The 17,552-nt window shown below is 42.7% G+C and overlaps 1 protein-coding gene across 1 annotated transcript in view; it reads right to left on the reverse strand.

Annotated features, from left to right (window-relative positions):
• The window catches only part of Gys2 (glycogen synthase 2), a 34,072-nt gene extending 16,949 nt beyond the window's left edge, over positions 1 to 17,123 (reverse strand). Inside the window, exons 1-7 of the mRNA XM_005364568.1 lie at positions 16,783 to 17,123; positions 10,338 to 10,519; positions 8,993 to 9,184; positions 7,216 to 7,398; positions 4,213 to 4,357; positions 2,995 to 3,112; positions 1,869 to 1,989 (exon numbers count right to left, since the gene is read on the reverse strand). Coding sequence (XP_005364625.1) covers positions 1,869 to 1,989; positions 2,995 to 3,112; positions 4,213 to 4,357; positions 7,216 to 7,398; positions 8,993 to 9,184; positions 10,338 to 10,519; positions 16,783 to 16,903 — 1,062 coding nt within the window. The 5' untranslated portion in view covers positions 16,904 to 17,123. The remainder of the gene's footprint in view (positions 1 to 1,868; positions 1,990 to 2,994; positions 3,113 to 4,212; positions 4,358 to 7,215; positions 7,399 to 8,992; positions 9,185 to 10,337; positions 10,520 to 16,782) is intronic.
• Between the last annotated feature and the right edge of the window lie 429 nt (positions 17,124 to 17,552).

The following is a 17,552-nucleotide window of genomic DNA, read 5'->3' on the forward strand; positions in this document are numbered from 1 at the left end:
GAGGAAAAGCCTCAACTCAGTTAAAACTATGAGCATGTGGATATCCTTATAGCTTAAAATGAAAGACTATGTCCTGAGTTTGGGACATCTTTCCATCAGCTGAGTGGCCTCTGCCCTCTGACACTTCACAGTTATAAGCATACTTACAAAACATGCTTATGGATATATGTCTGGAAATATGAACAAAGATTATACCAGAATGATCCTTTTCACTTTAATCTTTCTTGCACATGGTGTTATTATTACTAATCACTTACTTATAATGCAGTTTTAGGAAGTCTTTCATCATACGTGGTATAATATTTTTGCTAACAGAGGAAAAGAAGAACTATATTTCAAAAAACTTGGAGACAATAATGCAGAACTCAGGAAAATCTATATTGTCTCAGTATCTTGTTTCTTTCTTTGTTTGTTTTAAACTAAGTGTGTATGTGTGTGGGTGTGGGCACAAGAGCACAGAATCTGAGCAGGTCAGAAAAGGGCATTGGATGCCCTGGAATTGGAGCTACAGGAGGTTGTGAGCCGCCATGTGGGTGGGGGAACGCAGCTCTGAAGGAGAAGCCTGTGTCTTCACTTGCTGAGCCATCTCTCGGACGCCCAATGTCTCTGCGTCTTGATAGCTCTGAACTTTCACACTCTTGTATCATTTGTTCTTTATTTTAGTGCGATAGATTTGGAATATAAACCAATCACTTTAATCAATAGCTATGGTCTAAAGTCACTTTCTACAGCTGTCTCCTTTGGCCTGGGTTGCTCTGCTTAATTCCTCTTTTTTTAGGCCTGCTTTCTGAGCAAAGGGTAGAACCTTCTTGATGTTGGTGGAACCCTTCAGAGATGAACAGTTGGAGATCTGTCAACTTGGGGAGCTGGTGTAGATGGTAAAAGCAGGGAGAAACTGAATTAGCAACATCTGTCCTATTCTGTGGAAGCCAAATGCTGTGACACTTGACTGATTCACATGCAGTGGGGCAGCCACAGCTAGAGCTGTCTGGATTCGGGGTGTTAAGTGTGATGCCAAGGGTGATACCTATCAGGATGCTGTATCATCACCCACAAGCTTTCTTCTTCTTCCTTCCATTCATTATTCCTTCCTTCCTCTTTTTTTTTTTTTTTTAACTTTTTAAGCTAGTGTGTCTTTATGCAGCCCTAGCTGCCCTGGAACTCACTCTGTAGACCAGACTGTCCTTGAACTCAGTGATCCTGCTGCCTCTTGAATTCTGTGATTAAATGTGTGTGTCAGCATGACTTACATTTGGTTTCTAATAAATGATCTGTGGCTTTTAGTTTGCTTGACACTGCTGTATCTGTCTTTCAACAAACCCCCTTTAAGAAAAGGGCTACTAAAATGGTTTTCTAACATGTGACATGTATAGTACAAAATTGTGATTTTAAAAGGTACTTTAGATTATGGACAAAGACACTTGTGAATGACATACAATTCCAACATGTAAACTGAGCAGGTTTTCAGAATTATATCATTTTCAATGTTTTGTTACATTTCTCTCTTTCTCCTCCTCTTCTTTCTTTCTGTCTCTGTCTCCGTCTTCCCCTCTCTCTCTCTCTCTCTCTCTCTCTCTCTCTCTCTCTCTCTCTCTCTTTTTCTGTGTGTGTGTGTGGGGTTGTGGGTCTGTGTCTGTGTGTTTGTGTGTGTGTATTCAGAGGGCAGCTTCTGGGGTCTTTCCCTCTTTCCATCATGTGGGTTCTAGAGGTAGAAGTCAGACTTGGTAGCAAGTACCTTTACTGGCTGATCTATCTTAACTGCCCAAAGTTATCATTTTAAAATACCAAAATCAAATTCACTCTTCAAAGCTAGGTTCTTCATACCCCATATCAGAAAGTCCATGTGCCACACCCCAGAACTTCCTTACCCTTAGGAGGAAATTGAGCCTGGATAAGGATTCCAAGAAGATGTCAGCTCCTTTGTTCGAGAACTCATACCTCCCAGCAATGAAAAGGAATAAAGTCTTTTCCAGATCAAAATCCAAATGACTGAAACAAAACAAAGCAATTTCTAATAAAACAGAACAACAGTACCAAAATCCACTGGAGGAAGTCTCTTCAAACTTAAGGGGACTGGGGAAAAGGAAGAATTTGCTATACGGCTTGAAAATACCTTGAAAAAGGGGTGTGTGTGTGTGCCTGTACATGTCCTTGGAGACCAGAAGAGGGAGTCAGAACCCCTTCCCATGCTAGAGTTTCAAGCGGTTGTGAGCCATCTGATATTATGCATGGAACACAGCCCTGGTCCTCTGCAAGAGGAGCCTGTGTTCTTAACCATCGAACCACCTCTGCAGTTTTCATCCTTCCTTTCTTCCTTCTTTCCTTCCTTCCTTCCTTCCTTCCTTCCTTCCTTCCTTCCTTCCTTCCTTCCTTCTTTTCTTTTTTCTTTTTCTTTTTGGGGTGGGGGTGTGATGTGAGAGTCTTTTGTTTTGTGTTAATTTCATTGGTTAAATAAAGAGACTGCCCTGGCCCTTTAATAGGACAGAAAATTAGGTAGGCGGAGTAGACAGAACAGAATGCTGGGAGAAAGAAGCCAAGTCAGGCAGTCGCCATGATTCTCCCACTCGACACAGACGCAGGTTAAGATCTTCCCTGGTAAGCTACACCTCATGGTGCCACACAGATTATTAGAAATGGGTTAAAGCAAGATGTGAGAATTAGCCAATAAGAGGTTAGAACTAATGGGCCAAGCAGTGTTTAAAAGAATGCAGTTTCTGTGTAATTATTTCGGGTATAAAGCTAGCCGTGTGGGAGCCGGGTGGCGGGAAGAGGCCTGCAGCTTCTTGCTACAGGGGTGATTTTAAGGCAAGGTTTCTTTGTGTAGCTCTGGCTTTCCCGGAACTAGTTCTGTAGACCAGGCTAGCCTCGAACTCACAGAGACCCACCTGCCTCCTCCTCCCAAGTGCACTGTCACAGCCCAGTCCTTCCTTCCTTCCTTCCTTCCTTCCTTCCTTCCTTCCTTCCTTCCTTCCGTTTTTAAAAAGAAAAACATACCCATAGAAATGACCTCGAACAAAATCCTGGATTCTGGCCTTGTACATGGCGTGGAGATTTTGAAATTCATGCACTGCAGAAAACTTCTTAACATTCAAGCCATTTGGAGTTACTACATCTGAAGAAACAAAATTTAAAAAAAAAAATGGGGACTCTTTTCTGAGAGGTAATGCATATTCTTTGTCACCTTTAATGTTAGAGGAACTAAATAAATAAAACCCCAAACTCGGTAGTTTCTTAAAAAGACAATTTTGGGTTCGTGTGGGAGGACAAGCACATGAGGCTTGGTGGGGAAACAGAAGTGGACACTGTGGTTTACTTTCCCAAGGTATTTGGCAGTGAGGAAAAACAAAAACTAAAAACAACCAGAAACAACAGCATGCAACGCTTTAACAGGGCAGCCCCCACAAACAAAAACTTTCCTTTAGAACAGGAAAAAGCAAAGCATTTGGGTAAGTGCAAAGAGAGACACACGGGAAGATCAGGAGAGAAATCAGGACGTTGCTCGCCGATGTCCTCTCAGAACCATGAGTGTGTGAATGAGTCTGACTGGGTGGGTTTTGTCAACTTACTAGCATAACTGGGAAGAGGGAATAGTAACTGAGAACTTGCTTCTGTGAGATGAGTCTATAGACAGCCCTGCGGTTCATCTTTTTGATCAGTGATTGATGTGAGAAGGCCCAGCCTGGTCCAGCCCACTGTGGGCGGTGCCACCTCTGAGCAGACTGTCCTGGGATGGTGTAAGAAATCATCAGGCTAAGCAAGGCAGAAAAAGCGTGCAGTCAAGCAAGCAGCGTTCCCTCGCGGTTTCTGTTCCTCCGCGTTTCCGCTTCAGTTCCTGCCTTGGCTTCCCTTAATGACAGGCTGTGATCAGGACCTGTACGCTGAAACAAACCCTTTCCCCCCAAGTCCCTTTCGGTTGGGTTTATCACAGCAATTGAAGCCCTAATTAAGACAGAGTCCAAGAGAGCACCAAATCCACGGGAACATTCGGAAAGAACAAAGACAGCCTAGCCCAACAGGCTGCCACTGCTCTGTCCTCGGGCTATTGTTTTCCACGTTTGGTTTGGTTCTTTGACAAAATTTATTCACTTATTGAAGAGCCTCCTCTAGGCACCCAGGGGTATCTGAAAGCAGGGGAATGCCAGGCAAGATCACAGCCGTTAAGCAAGGGTGCTGCGTGTGTTAGGAGATGGCAAAGCCAGCCTCCGGGATTACCAGGCTTCCGCTTCAGCATGTGCTCCGCCTCGATGGCTGTGATCTCTGACACGGTGGTGAACACATGTGCGCAGTGCACCGAGGCCCGCTCCATGCAGTAGCGGTGGTAAATCTGCCTCTCCCCTGCCTCCTTGTCTATGTCGAACTGTGGAAGACAAACACATGTTCCTTGCGCGATCCTCTTCACATGCAAAACAGAACCCGTAGTCCACAGTTGTTCTTCCTCACAGCTGATTGAAGTTATAATAACCCCATCAAAGCGCTAGTGCATATCACGCCGCTTGCTAAATTATAAAACTGGTATTTTAAAAAATATTGTTTGCTTCATGTCTTCCAGACTGTTATTTCACCCCCCCATAAAATTTTGACATTTTGTTGCATGTTTTGTTATTCCACAGTTTATAAGTATACAGATAATTCTAACCTCCAAGGATTCTATATTTTACCACAAACAACGAACCACAAAAAGGCAGTGTAGCAGAGTCACTCAGCAAAAGTGTGTTGGTCCCATAAAATTAAAAAAAAAGGTTGGAAAAAATGGGGGCTGGAGAATGGCTCAGTGGTTAGGAGCACTGGCTGCTCTTGCAGAGGACCCAGGTTTGATTCCCAGTGCCCACATGGCAGCTCACAACCATCAGTAACTCTAGTTCCAGGGAATCTAGTGCACTCTTCTGGCCTCAGAAGGCAGTTGGCACACACATGGTGCATGGACATACACGTAGGCAAAACACCTATACCGATAAAATAAAATTAAAAATTAAAAAATTAAACAAAGCTGACACCAAACTTGACACTAAAAGTTTGGATAACTATTATCCTATTTAACTTGCTGAGAGAGAAAAACCGAGAGATTTCTTTTCTCAGTTACTTACCCCTTCCAAGTTAATTTCAAAGAGTGTACGCTCACTTTATAGTATGTGAGGTTGTGGGATCTATCACTCATGATCTTAGTGAAATATTTTTATGAGATTTTGTGGGTGCATTCTGGATATTTTAGGTAAAAAAAAAAAGCTAAACAACAACAACAATAACAAAATAACCCACAAACCAAATCCTCAGTGAACCCTTAACCTTTTTTCATTTGTCATTTCTCACGAAACTCCCTGTGACGTTGGCAGTATCTTAAAAGAAAGTATGGTAAATATACATATGACGTCATCAGATATCTCCAACATGGCGTTCAGCTCTGCTCTTTGTCGTGTTTAATTCTCAGAAAACTCACGTGTTTGTCTTCATTTTACAGAAGGGAAACCTGAACCTTTCAGAGGCGAGGGAACTTGGCCAGGGTCACGTTTCTATTAAATGTCTTAGTTGAGGAGAATAATTTAATATGTTTATATGTTGCCTAAATTAAACCTAGTGTGAGCTCAGAATCTCCTGCGGTTAAGAAAATACTTATAAATATTACTCAGAACCTAATTTTTGACGACTTGTTATCCACTAGTGACTGGCAGAACCATCTACTAGAATAAAGGGTTGAAATACATAGCATATATCTGAACATGCTTGAGATTTGAGTTACCATTGAAGGCATAATAACTAATCAAAAGGCTTGTAATCTATCTGCATACTATAATGTCTTTGTTCCTAAATAAGACACCCATAATACATTATTAGATTTTATTGAATGTTGATCTCTAAGACCACAAAGCACTCTTCAGTGACGGACTCCAGGGGTCCCTGTAAGATCCTGGCCTGACCTTCTGGGCACATATTGCCGGATGCTCACCACAGGGTGCTGGTTTGCCCTGATTAGTTGACTGTTACTATACACTGTTTGCCAGTCACCTTTGTCTCCCAGCTTTTAAAATACCTTGTTGACTTATTGAAAGCCTGGATCTTCGCTTCGGCTGACCTTTTTGTAGGGCAGCTCTCATTAGCAGTACTGTCTGCACCGTCAGAGGCTCTCAGAAGGCCTGTCCTTACATTCCAAACATGTTCGAGACAGCGGCATCAACTCCCCCCTGCTGCTGATTATTATTCACGTGTGTGCATCCACAGACACACATTCTGATTCATAGGATCCCAGAAGTTTAAGTCTGGGTAAGTTTTTAAAAATTCAACTTTTCAATTTCCTGATTTTCCTAATAGTGAAACCAAACCTATAAGCCCTAAACTGACTTGATAAGTAAACTAGATATTAAACACACACTGTTTTAGTTAATGGCCATCGAATGTGTGCTTTTGATAATCTTTCTGACTTTATAATGTAAAATGCGTTGGGGCTGTAGAGACAGCTCAATGGCTAAAGGCATGTGCTGCTCTTACAGAGGACCCGAGTTCAATTCCCAGCCCTCACTTGAGCAGTTCACAACTCTAGTTCCAGACGATTTGACGTCCTCTTTAGACCTCCAAGGGCACTTGCACACTTGTGACACACACTCACACAGACACATAAATAGAATTAAAATTAGGAAGACACTTTTATCATGCCAGTTCAACTGGAAATTGAAGAAAGATAAAAACTAAATGAACTGATATCACAGATTTGGGCACTCGGTAAAACAGGCCATGAGGTGCCCACCTCCACTTCTTGTGACATCTGCTCCCTGGCCCTGGAGCACCTCACCTGTGCACTCCAGAATTCCAGAAAGAAGCTGAGGCCTTTGCTTAAAGTGTCTGCCAATAAATAACTCATGCAGGGGATAAAGAGATAAGGCTTAGGTTCCGATCCGGGTCTGCCCAAGATCCCAGTCTGTCAATCATCAGACCTTGAATCTGGGGAGGAACAGTGTCACCTTCCTGTTATGCCCATCTTTATCCCTGTTTCAGAGACAGAGCAGAACTCGGGCCTCTCAGCCTCTATAGTCCATTGTACCGCAAACAAAGTTAAACTTCCTCCACCTCCATCACCCAGGGGACACTGCTCCATGAATTCTGATGAGCTAAAAGGGCATTGCTGCCATGCGGTTGTTAGCTGAAATGGAGAGATCAATATCTTTCATCTTTGGGCTTCAGCGAGCCTGAAAGAAAGGGGACAAGTGGGGCCAGTGGGTGCTTTACCTTGTCAAGCTGGTTGTAGAAGTCAATATTTGCTGCGCAGAGATACCGCCCAAGCAGCGTGGCATGGGTTGTAAATATTGTGGCGATGGGAAGTTTCCTGGCACGGGAAAGAACCAGCCCAGTTCCAGCCTGCCATTCATGGAATTGGGCAATTACATGTTTGCCGTCCGCGTGGTCTGTCACCTGCATCAGGAGAAAAGTCTTTAGTGATTGGTGTTGCTTGATCTTGAGCATTGCCCACAGTAGAAGGACAGACGTGAGGTGTATAAATCGTAACCCTCTTAACAGAAGTAATACTTTTGAGGAAATAAAGGGAATCTACTGAGTCTACCCATGTGAGCTTCTTTCACACCCAAACCCCTGCATGTGAACACACCCCACACCAAACGTGCACACCATACACACAAACACACACAAACGTACACCCACACACCAAATATACTCACCCAACACACAAATACACATTCACAGTAAGCACATACACACCACACACATACAACAAATACAACACACAAATACACCCCACACCAAACACACACACACACGTTCCCTCATAAATACACCCACTCACCACACACATCTTTACCACATACACCACACACACATGCACACACACAAATATACACTCCCACCCCCCACACCTTCCCACATAAATATACCCACCCACCAAACACATATTTACCACAAACACCACACACATACGCACAAACACAAATATACACTCACACCAGACACACACACCACACACACACCTTCCCACATAAATACACTCCTCACCAAACACGTATTTACCACATTCACCACAACCACACACGCATATACACATACAAATATACCCGCACATCAAACACATGCATACACACACACACACACACACACACACACACTCCTACACTGAAGATATGCATACTACACACAATACCACTTGGTAGCTGGTCTCTAACTTGGAGCCATGGCTCAGGCAGGAAGACTGTAGAGGAAGAGTTGGTGGCACTTACTGGTACCATGGGATATCTGTTACTACAACAGACTTTTCCCAAGTCACTAACCTGTCTTCACTTCTGCTACTACTAAGAAGCCACCTGTCCACCTTCTCCAATTAGCTCTTGGTGAGTACTGCATAGGACTTCATCTGACAGATGTGTTAAAGGGAGCACCATCACAATACTATGCCCTTAGCTCCCTCCTTACTAGGGGTCTCCTTCCTTAAGATCTGACTTTTGTCAGGCATAACCCTCTGCAGGTGACAAGAGGCATGCAGGGAAATCCAAGATTTGAGAAGGCCCCATTTACAAAACTGCCTTCTGGTAGTCTCCCTCTGACTAATTTGCTTCTAAGAACTCCTCAGTAGCTGCTGAGGCCACTTCAGGCTTTAGTGAATAAAGGAAATACCAAGCATTCACTCTATGTCCAGCTGTGCTCATACATAAACAAAACAGACTGTTTCAAATCTTTTCTGCTGCCTAGAATTTATATGTATTTTTCACGACATATCTCTTTTATGCATATATTTTGCATATCTTCTATAAGAGCAGGCAATATAGCTGGGTGTTTTATATGCATGACTTCATTTAAATATTCCATGAGATAAATAGTAATAAGTATTACTATTCTGTTGCAAAGGTTGGTCGTTAAGGAATGGCAAATATTTCCTTGAAATCATTTTTAAAATGCATTATAACAATCAGTAGAAGCCTATCTCCAAATTTTTAGGTCATCGCTGGATCCTCAGTGCAGGAGGCTGCCCTCTGTTCTGTCATTATACAGCAAACTGTACCTCTTTTAAAAACCAGGCAGTTAAAGACCCAAATATAAGCATGTCGTTGGCTTCTCGGTCATGATGAGGGATGCCAACGCTACATGCTTCCCAGAAGTCACCCTTCCACCTGTCCAGGTTCCATGCTGAAGAGCTTATGTCAAAAAGCACCACGTAGGGACTCCCTTCTATCAGCCATCTTCCAAAGTACACCTGATACAGAAAGAAAACATAGCCAGTGATTCTTTAAGTACAACGAAAGAGAAGAATGTGCACTTGGGCTTGGAAGATGTAAACATTATTTGCAGAAGGTTATGATTTGAATGTGAAATGCCCTCTATTGGCCCATTTGTTGGAACACTTGGCCCCAGCTGGTTGTACTGTTTGGAAAAGTTGGGGAGCTTTTCATAGGTAGAGGCTCACTAGAGGTAAGCCTTGGATTCCTACAGGCTGCCCTGCCCACTGCCCTGGCTGTTCTGTCTGCTGCCCTGTCTTCCCCGCCACGATGGACTAGATCCCTCTATAACTTCAGGTCGAATGTGCCCTTTCTACCTCACTCTTGTCACAGTGTTTCATCATAACCAAGAAACTAAGAGACAGAACAGTGGCAGACCAAGGGTTAATGTGAAATTGTTCTCCAAAGACAAAAGCTTATGTATCAAACTCTTTCTTTCTGGCCACCACCTAGCTCCCAAATCATGACACACAGACTTATCATTAGTTTTGAATGCTCAGCCTAGTGTAGGCACATTTCTGACAAGCTTGTATGTCTGTGTGTCATGTATTCCTGGCTTCTAAGAAGGCCAGGAAAGGCTGTTGGGTCCTCTGGAACTGGCATAATAGACTTTTCTCCACTAGCTTCCTTCTGATAGGGTATTTTATCTCAGCAATGAAATATGTTATTTCACCTTCTGTAGCTGTGAGGTTCTAACAAGGGCTCCTGGCCTCATGCATACTAGCCAATAATCTACCATTGAACTACATTCCCAACCCTGTCACGGCAAAAGAAAAGGAAAAAATTCAGAAGCCATTTGACCAAAAGTGTGCACTTAGTAAACTGGTATTGAATAATGTCATCAACTCCTATGACCTAGCCACACTTTATGTACAACTTTCTTAAGACTGTCTCAACTCTGAATCTTCCTGGAGCTCCCACTCATTGTCCTGTTAGAGAATCTTAGACTTCACAGGGTGCCTCAAATTCCCCCTTTGTAAGAACAATCAGTGTCTTTCTTGCAAATCTGCTCTTCTTCCTTAGCTGGGCAGATGGCCATCTCTGGTGAGTTGTTGGAAGGTGTGTATATTCTGTTTTCTGATAACAGTTCATTGAGAGATATAGCGGCAAGGGACAATCAGAATCTTTTACCTGGCAGCCGTGTTTATTCATTGCATCCATGGCTCTTTTGACAGCATCGTTGGTGGGTTCACACTGCTCTACTTGAGTTTTCATATTATGTTCAAAATATGGACCTATCAGAAAGTAGTTTTCTCCCCATTCATCTGCTGTTGTTTTGGCCTTGGTCTGAATCACAGTATAGATGCCCCCAACTGTAAAGGAGAAATCTTTCTATTATTATTCCAGTTGGTGATGCAAGAGATGAATTACTATCTATTACTGTACTATTTAAAGTTGCATTTCACTTAACTATTTTAAAGGACAGGATTTAAGGTGTTTTGAAGAGTTCAATGTTGGGCCTATTCTCAGCCATTTGAGGAGTTTCCCACAGGTCTCACAGAACACTATAGGGACGATCCTGTGTTTATTTCACAAGTGAGTAAAGCAAAGCCCGGAGAGACTTCGCGATGGACCCGTCATCACACAGGGGTTGGGATTCCAGCTCAGTCTGACTCCACAACCTCCAGACAGCAGAGTAAAATAATACCTCAAGACATGGAGCAGTGAATGGATGGGCCTTTGAAAGTCCCCGAGGAGTGATAGATACAGGGAAAGAAGGAGCAGTTTCATGAAAAGATAAAAGGCATTGGGTTTCACAGGGTGTGATGATGGAAGGTTTTTCTGTTGTGGTCTCAAAAAAACCCACATAGAAAACAAGAGCCCGATGAGATAGTTGGGGCTTAGCTTTCATAAAATTTTTAAATTACATTATTATTTTTAAGTATGAGAGGTGCATGTGTGTCATAGCACATTTATGAAAACCAGAGGACAACTTGTGGTGTAGGAGGGTCTTCTTTCTATGTGTTGCTTTCATTAATCAAATAAAGAAACTGCCTTGGCTTTTTGATAGGGCAGAATTTAGATAGGTGGAATAGACCGAACAGAATGCTGGGAGAAAGAAATCAGAGTCAGGCAGACACCATGGCTCTTTTCTCTGAGACAGATGATGGTTAGACTCATGCTGGTAAACCACAATCAATTATTAGATTGATTATTAGATTATTAGATTATTAGATACAGATTATTAGAAATGGGTTGAATCAATATGTAAGAGCTAGCCAATAAGAGGTTAGAACTAATGGGCCAGGCAGTGTTTAAATGAATACAATTTTTGTGTTGTTATTTCGGGATATAAGCTAGCCAGGTGGCTGAAGGCTGGGCGCTGGGAACGCAGCCCACTGCTCCTTTTACAACAAACTTGCATATATTGGTCCTCTCCTTTCACCTTGTGGGTCCCAAGTTTAGTTGCAGGCACATTTATGTGCTGAGCCCTCTTGCTATCCCTGGTTAAACTTGTATATATGCATAGAGGAATGCATGGGTGCATGCATATAAGTCTGCATGTGTGAATGTATTTGTGTGTATATACATGTGCATGTGTACACATATGTGTGTGAATGTATGTATCTATGTGTATGAGTGTATATATTTGTGTGTGCATGTGTTCATATGTCCATGTATATGTGTGTGTGCATATATGCACGTATACATGTTTTCTAGATACTTTTGGAATAACAAAAAGAGCCACAGCTTTTTTTCCTATTTTCTAAATAACCACATTTTTATAGTGTGTGTGACATTTTAGTGCGTGTACATTATGCAATGTTGAAGTCAGGGAAGCGTGCCCACAAGTCATATTGCATTCAGTGGAGAGACTCTGAAAGTTCTGTCTGTAAGCTCTGCATAAGAAAGTGCTCATAGAATCATCACTTCCCTTCAATACTGTGACAGAAGCCCATGCCAGAGTAATAAGACATGAGAAAGAAATGACCAGTTTCCAAGCTGGAGAAAAGAAAGTCAGATTGTTGCTATTTGGGGTTGCATGATATTCTATCTAGAAAATCTACTAAAACTAACAAATCAGTAAAGTTATAAGATTAAAAGTCCTCATGTAAAAGCAGTAACATTTCCATAGGCTAAAAGTAACTTGCCTGTAAAGAAATCAAGAAAGCATTCCTATTCACAATAAAATAAAATTTTAACATTTAATACCATCAAAACTCAGAGCAACCAGCAAAAGAAACAGTTGACAGAGGCAGCAGAGACATGTGCAAGACACAGTTTGCTGAATATTAGTCTCATAAAGAATACCAAGAGTATGTAAGAAACCCAGTTCAATAGTGACTCATCACCTCCATATGGTGAGCAGCAGACCTAAATGAACATTTCTCTAATAAACAGTTCCTGCATCAATCCCTGGGTCATCTGGAAATCTGATTTAAAAAAAAAAATACCAGGTCCTCTTCTCGGAAAAAGTCTTAGATTAGACCCAGACAGTAAAGAGTTTGCCAAGCAAACATGAGGTCCTGTGCAGGGTGTTGCACAGACCTACACTAATATGGAGGGTGTTGCCCAGACCCACACGAATATGCAGGGTCTTACACAGACTTATGATCCTCACAGGAGAGATGGATGGGCAGACATCTGGTGCTCTCTAGACAGTCTAGCCTTATCAAGCCAATGAGAGCTTGTCTCAAAAATCAACCCTTACAGCTGTGTACAAAGAAGCTAATACATCAGTCCACAGTGGATATTTGCAAACACAGACAATCTTGGTTAAAATCAGTGGTCAGTAAACAAAAAAAGGCACGAATGTTCTATAAGGAAGGGGGAGGATGGTGGGTGGGAGAGAGAGAAAAGAGAGTGAGATCAAGAGTAAAAAGAAAATATGTGAACAGGATTGTTAAAGACCGGATTTAATTAATGAAAAAGGGGCATTAGAAGTGAAGGACAAAACGATGCAGGAGATTTGGTACAACCGGAGATTATCATGCGTAAAACAGACCGGACTCAGGATAACAAAACAGTACACGTTTTCCGTCATCTGTGGGTCTTATGTTTATCTCAAGGTAATAATTTATTGGGAATTTCACAATCTAACCCTGACTAGCCTCTCATCTCTCCCCAGACTCCTATTTTCTCTCTCAGGTCTGTAAACAGAGCGTACTGTGTATCTTGGTTTACACACAGTGAGTCTTGGGAGTATAGTTCTCACACACAACGCTGTCTGAATTATTGCCTGCTTCACTGTCTCTGCCCAACGTGATTCAGTCCATAGGTCTCATCACAGATGTCTCTTCAGTAGACAACTTTCCCTTAACTCTAGAGTAGGCTGGGAATTTCACCCTAACAACCAACACACAGTACAAGTCCACAACCTTGTTCTTCTGCCCTCACACCCATCACAGTGGGTTAGGAAATACAGTCATGACCATCTTCCCGCAAACCTGTGCATGTCGGAGTACTGAGCAAATTCTGCATTTTTCAAGACTGTCTACTCTGCCAGTGATGGACACCTAGTAGACACTTAATGCTTTTTATTAAATAGCTGGGTAGTTGTAATAATATGCAGATCAATGGATAAAAAAACAACAATTTGAGGCTAGTGTGGACAAGTAGGATTGGTTGTTTGGGGGCCTAAGTATAATCTATAATAATTGTGATTCCTTCTCCTGTGTTTTCTACATTCATGTCATTCATTGGAAAATGCTGGCACTGAAGAATTATCCCCCCTCCCCTCAGATGTCTTTTGTGAGCTGGAGAGATGGCTCAGGGGATAAGACCAATTGTTGTTCCTGCAGAGGACTTGATTTCATTTCCCAGCACCCACAACCATCCATAACTCCATTTACAGGCAGTCAGATGCCCTCTTCTGGCTTTTATGGACACTTTGTGCACGTGGTAACCTACATATAGGCAAGCACTCATAAATAATTTTAATAAAAAGGAAACACTTTTTAAAAGTCTTTTTTTCTTAACTATAAATATTTCTCGTCCTCCACAGATGGCTGTAGGATAGCCAGAGTATACTGTCTTCATTTTATTCATGGAGTACCTGATATTTAGATATCCTAAGGTTTTTTTTTTTAACCGCAAAGCTTCAAATATCTTTAATATTTGACAGCCAAAGTTTTTCATCTATGGAACATTTCCTTAGACAGTGGACATTTTAATAATTAATTTTTATATTGATTTGAAAGAGACAAAAGTGTTCTTTCCCATCTCTGCCATTTGTGAGGTCACTGGGTGCCCCCATGTGTCCTTTCAGCTATGAAGTGGGGGGGGGGTCATGATCTCAAAGATGCCTCACATCATAACCACAAACTGCAAAGGACTACAGCCTCAAGCTAGGTTTTTCAAAGGAGCTACGGTAGCAATGAATTGTCAGGGAGGGCTAGAATTACTATCTATCTAAATAGAACTTTAAAAATTAGATTGAAAATATTAAATATGTGTTGAAGATGTCAACATGAGTAGTCGGCAATTTAAAGCCAACCAACAGGGGCTAGAGATGGCTCAGCAGCTAAGAGCAATCGCTGCTCTACCTGGGTACAATTTCAGCTTTCATATGGCTGCTCACACCCTCGGCAACTGCGGTTCCAAGAGGAGAGACGCCCTCTTCTGGCCCTTTCTGCACATGCAGGCAAAGCATGCATACAGTACATAGAAACAAAAATAAATAAAATGTTTTTAAAAATAAAAAAAGCCAGTTGAACATGTCTTATATGCCAGGGACCTCCCGAGACACAGGTATCTACACAAATGTCACATAGGCCCCACGGGACTGCAACTTTCATGAATGATCTCTAAGGCCCCATTCATGTTTGTTCAATGGAGAGAAGAACCCTGCTGGTGTCAAGGTCCTGTGCGTGGCTCTTCAGGACTGATTCCCAGCACTAATTCTCCCCAGTTTTCCCCGCTCCAAAAGCTCCCTCACTGAATTCCTGCCTAACTCTGCAGAGAAAAACCTTTCTTTCACGGGACACCTGGATTCGTGTGTAGTAGAAGTGGCCCGGTTCCCAGGAGCCCTGGCCTTTACTCAGAAACTGGAGAGAAAGAACTGGTGACTGGAAATGGGCATTTGAAAGAGCTGTGCATGTAACATTCCCCCTTCTCGGTGCTAAGATGGGGTCCTCTCTGTTCCTTCTTGCTAATACAGAGGAAGAAGAGCTGTTCTCCGACCTTCATCTGGGCGCTTCTAAACAGAAGAGCCTACTGTTAACCCTTCTTTTGCGTATTTTCTAAATACATACTAGAGAACTTTGGACAGTCAGCATGAGGTGGAAACCAGGACAGAGTTCAAATACAGCTGTGAGTGCGCACATGCACGTGTGTGTAGGTGCACGCGGTGCACGTGGTGCACTGGTGCGGGCTCATGTTCCCATGGGTGCTCTTGTGAGGGCATAAGCACACACACAGGGAGGCCAGAGGTCAACAGAGGCCTCTTTCTCTGAGCTTTGCTTTTTGAAACAGGTCCCTCAGCTGCCTGGAGTTTAGCAGTTTTGCTAGGTTGACTGGTCAGTAGCCTCTGGGGTCCACCCGTCCCCACTTCCCCAGCCCTGGGACATCAGGAATGTGCCACCTACTCAACTTTTTCAGATGAGTTCTGAGGGTGCAACTCAGGGATTCATGCTTGCAAGATTAGCATTTTACTGAGTGAATTATCTCACCTGCTCTGCAAATATAATTCTACCTCTGACAGTACGCTGACTCTCAAGAGGTCCAAGGAAGAAATAGAATCCCCATTCTCGGGTCCCATCTTCAAATTTCAAATGCCTGTTGTTGCCTTTCACACACCGTCTCTCTGCCTGGTTTTGTATGAACTTGGAGAATTCAGCCTATTAATTGAGAGTTTCGTGCCAGGTGTGATGGCATACACCTTTAGTCCCAGCACTTGAAATTCTGTGAGTTCCAGGCCAGCCATGACTGAACAGCGACCCCCTGTCTGAGCACCCTTAAACTAGAAGACATCAATCTATAGGAACTGGTTTCCACATAGTCTTACAAATATCTGTATTAGGAAAATCATTTAGGTTGATTTACTTCATTTTAAAACAATTTTGCTTTGCTTTTTTTTTTTAACCAATTTTATTTTCTTCCCTATTTGGTATTCTCTCTAGATGAATGGAGTTGGAGAAAGGTTAATTTTATCCTTCTTAATAGAACACAGTTTAAGTTAAAACCTAATATAATCTCATCCTGAATTTTTAGAACACTAATTGAATTTTTTATTGAAGCACTAAGAGTATAAAGAGCTAAGTTATCTATTGGTCCTGACCACATACAGCTTTTCATCTAATAAAAGAATTGCCTAATTTGCTTCTTATGCCAGAGGAAAATGCTCAAACAAACAAAAAATAGCTTTTAAATTCCTATTTTGTCATGACATTAATTTAAAATGTTGACATAAACGCATATATTTAGCTATCACTACCCTGTCCAATTCTCTCCCCCTTCACCCCAGCGTAGGTTTGTGTTTTCATTTCCTGTTGAGAAAAAGTTAGGAGCTCTGCAGGCGTCTTACGAACCAACTCTGCCCCACTCTCTGGTAGTTCATTGTCACTGGGGTCACCCATGTCTCCTAATCTGTGTTCCTTCACACCCAGCACAGGCCAGTGTTAGGGGCATTACAAACCTTTGTTGGTCACCTCCCAAGAGACTTCAAAGAGCAGTAAGTCTTCGATGGGGAGTCTTTCAGCTTCCCACACAGGGAGCCCACTCAGGGAAGCCACAGACAAGGACCGGCCTCTGAGCATTCTTCTCCCAGCCTGTGGTGCCTTTGGGAACCTGTTTCAGCTAACTGCAGTTGCAGGAGTTGAGCACGGAGCACAGGCTAAGAGGTGACAGCCTTGGGTTCTGCTCTGCAGGCCAAACTAGCAAGGTGAGGTCACATGAACTCGCAGCCGGATGAAGTGTGCCCAGCTCCTGTGCTGCTGCTTTTCGGGGCACGTCTGGAGAAGGCAATACCCACAGTTAAAATCCACACAGACACCTCCCCTCCTCCCCACCAAAAAAAAAAAATCGCAAGTGAAACCTGCTTGTTCACAGCAGGGCAGGCAGCCAGAGGATAGACTGAATGACAAGAGTCCAGCCCTTTAGCCCCTGTCCTTTAGACCAAACTCCTCCTGGAATAAGTGCTCCCTAGATACGTATTTCATCATCTGCAGACACAGGAGCAGACTTTCGCTCCAGCATCTGCAGACTGTGGGGCAGTGGGCACCTTGCTACAGCCTCCCTTCTCCAAGATGCACTCCTCCTTATTTTACTCTCCTTGTGCAAACTGCATTGTGCTGAGACCCCGACTATTGAGATGCCTTAGTTACTGTAGTTTTTCCTTATACGAAAGCATAAACCACTGTGCCTCTGTGCGTAACACAGAATGAGCGCAATTTGGGCTGTTTGATG

This window comes from Microtus ochrogaster (assembly GCF_000317375.1).
Source record: "Microtus ochrogaster isolate Prairie Vole_2 chromosome 14 unlocalized genomic scaffold, MicOch1.0 chr14_random_2, whole genome shotgun sequence".
Classification (NCBI taxonomy): Eukaryota; Metazoa; Chordata; class Mammalia; order Rodentia; family Cricetidae; genus Microtus; species Microtus ochrogaster.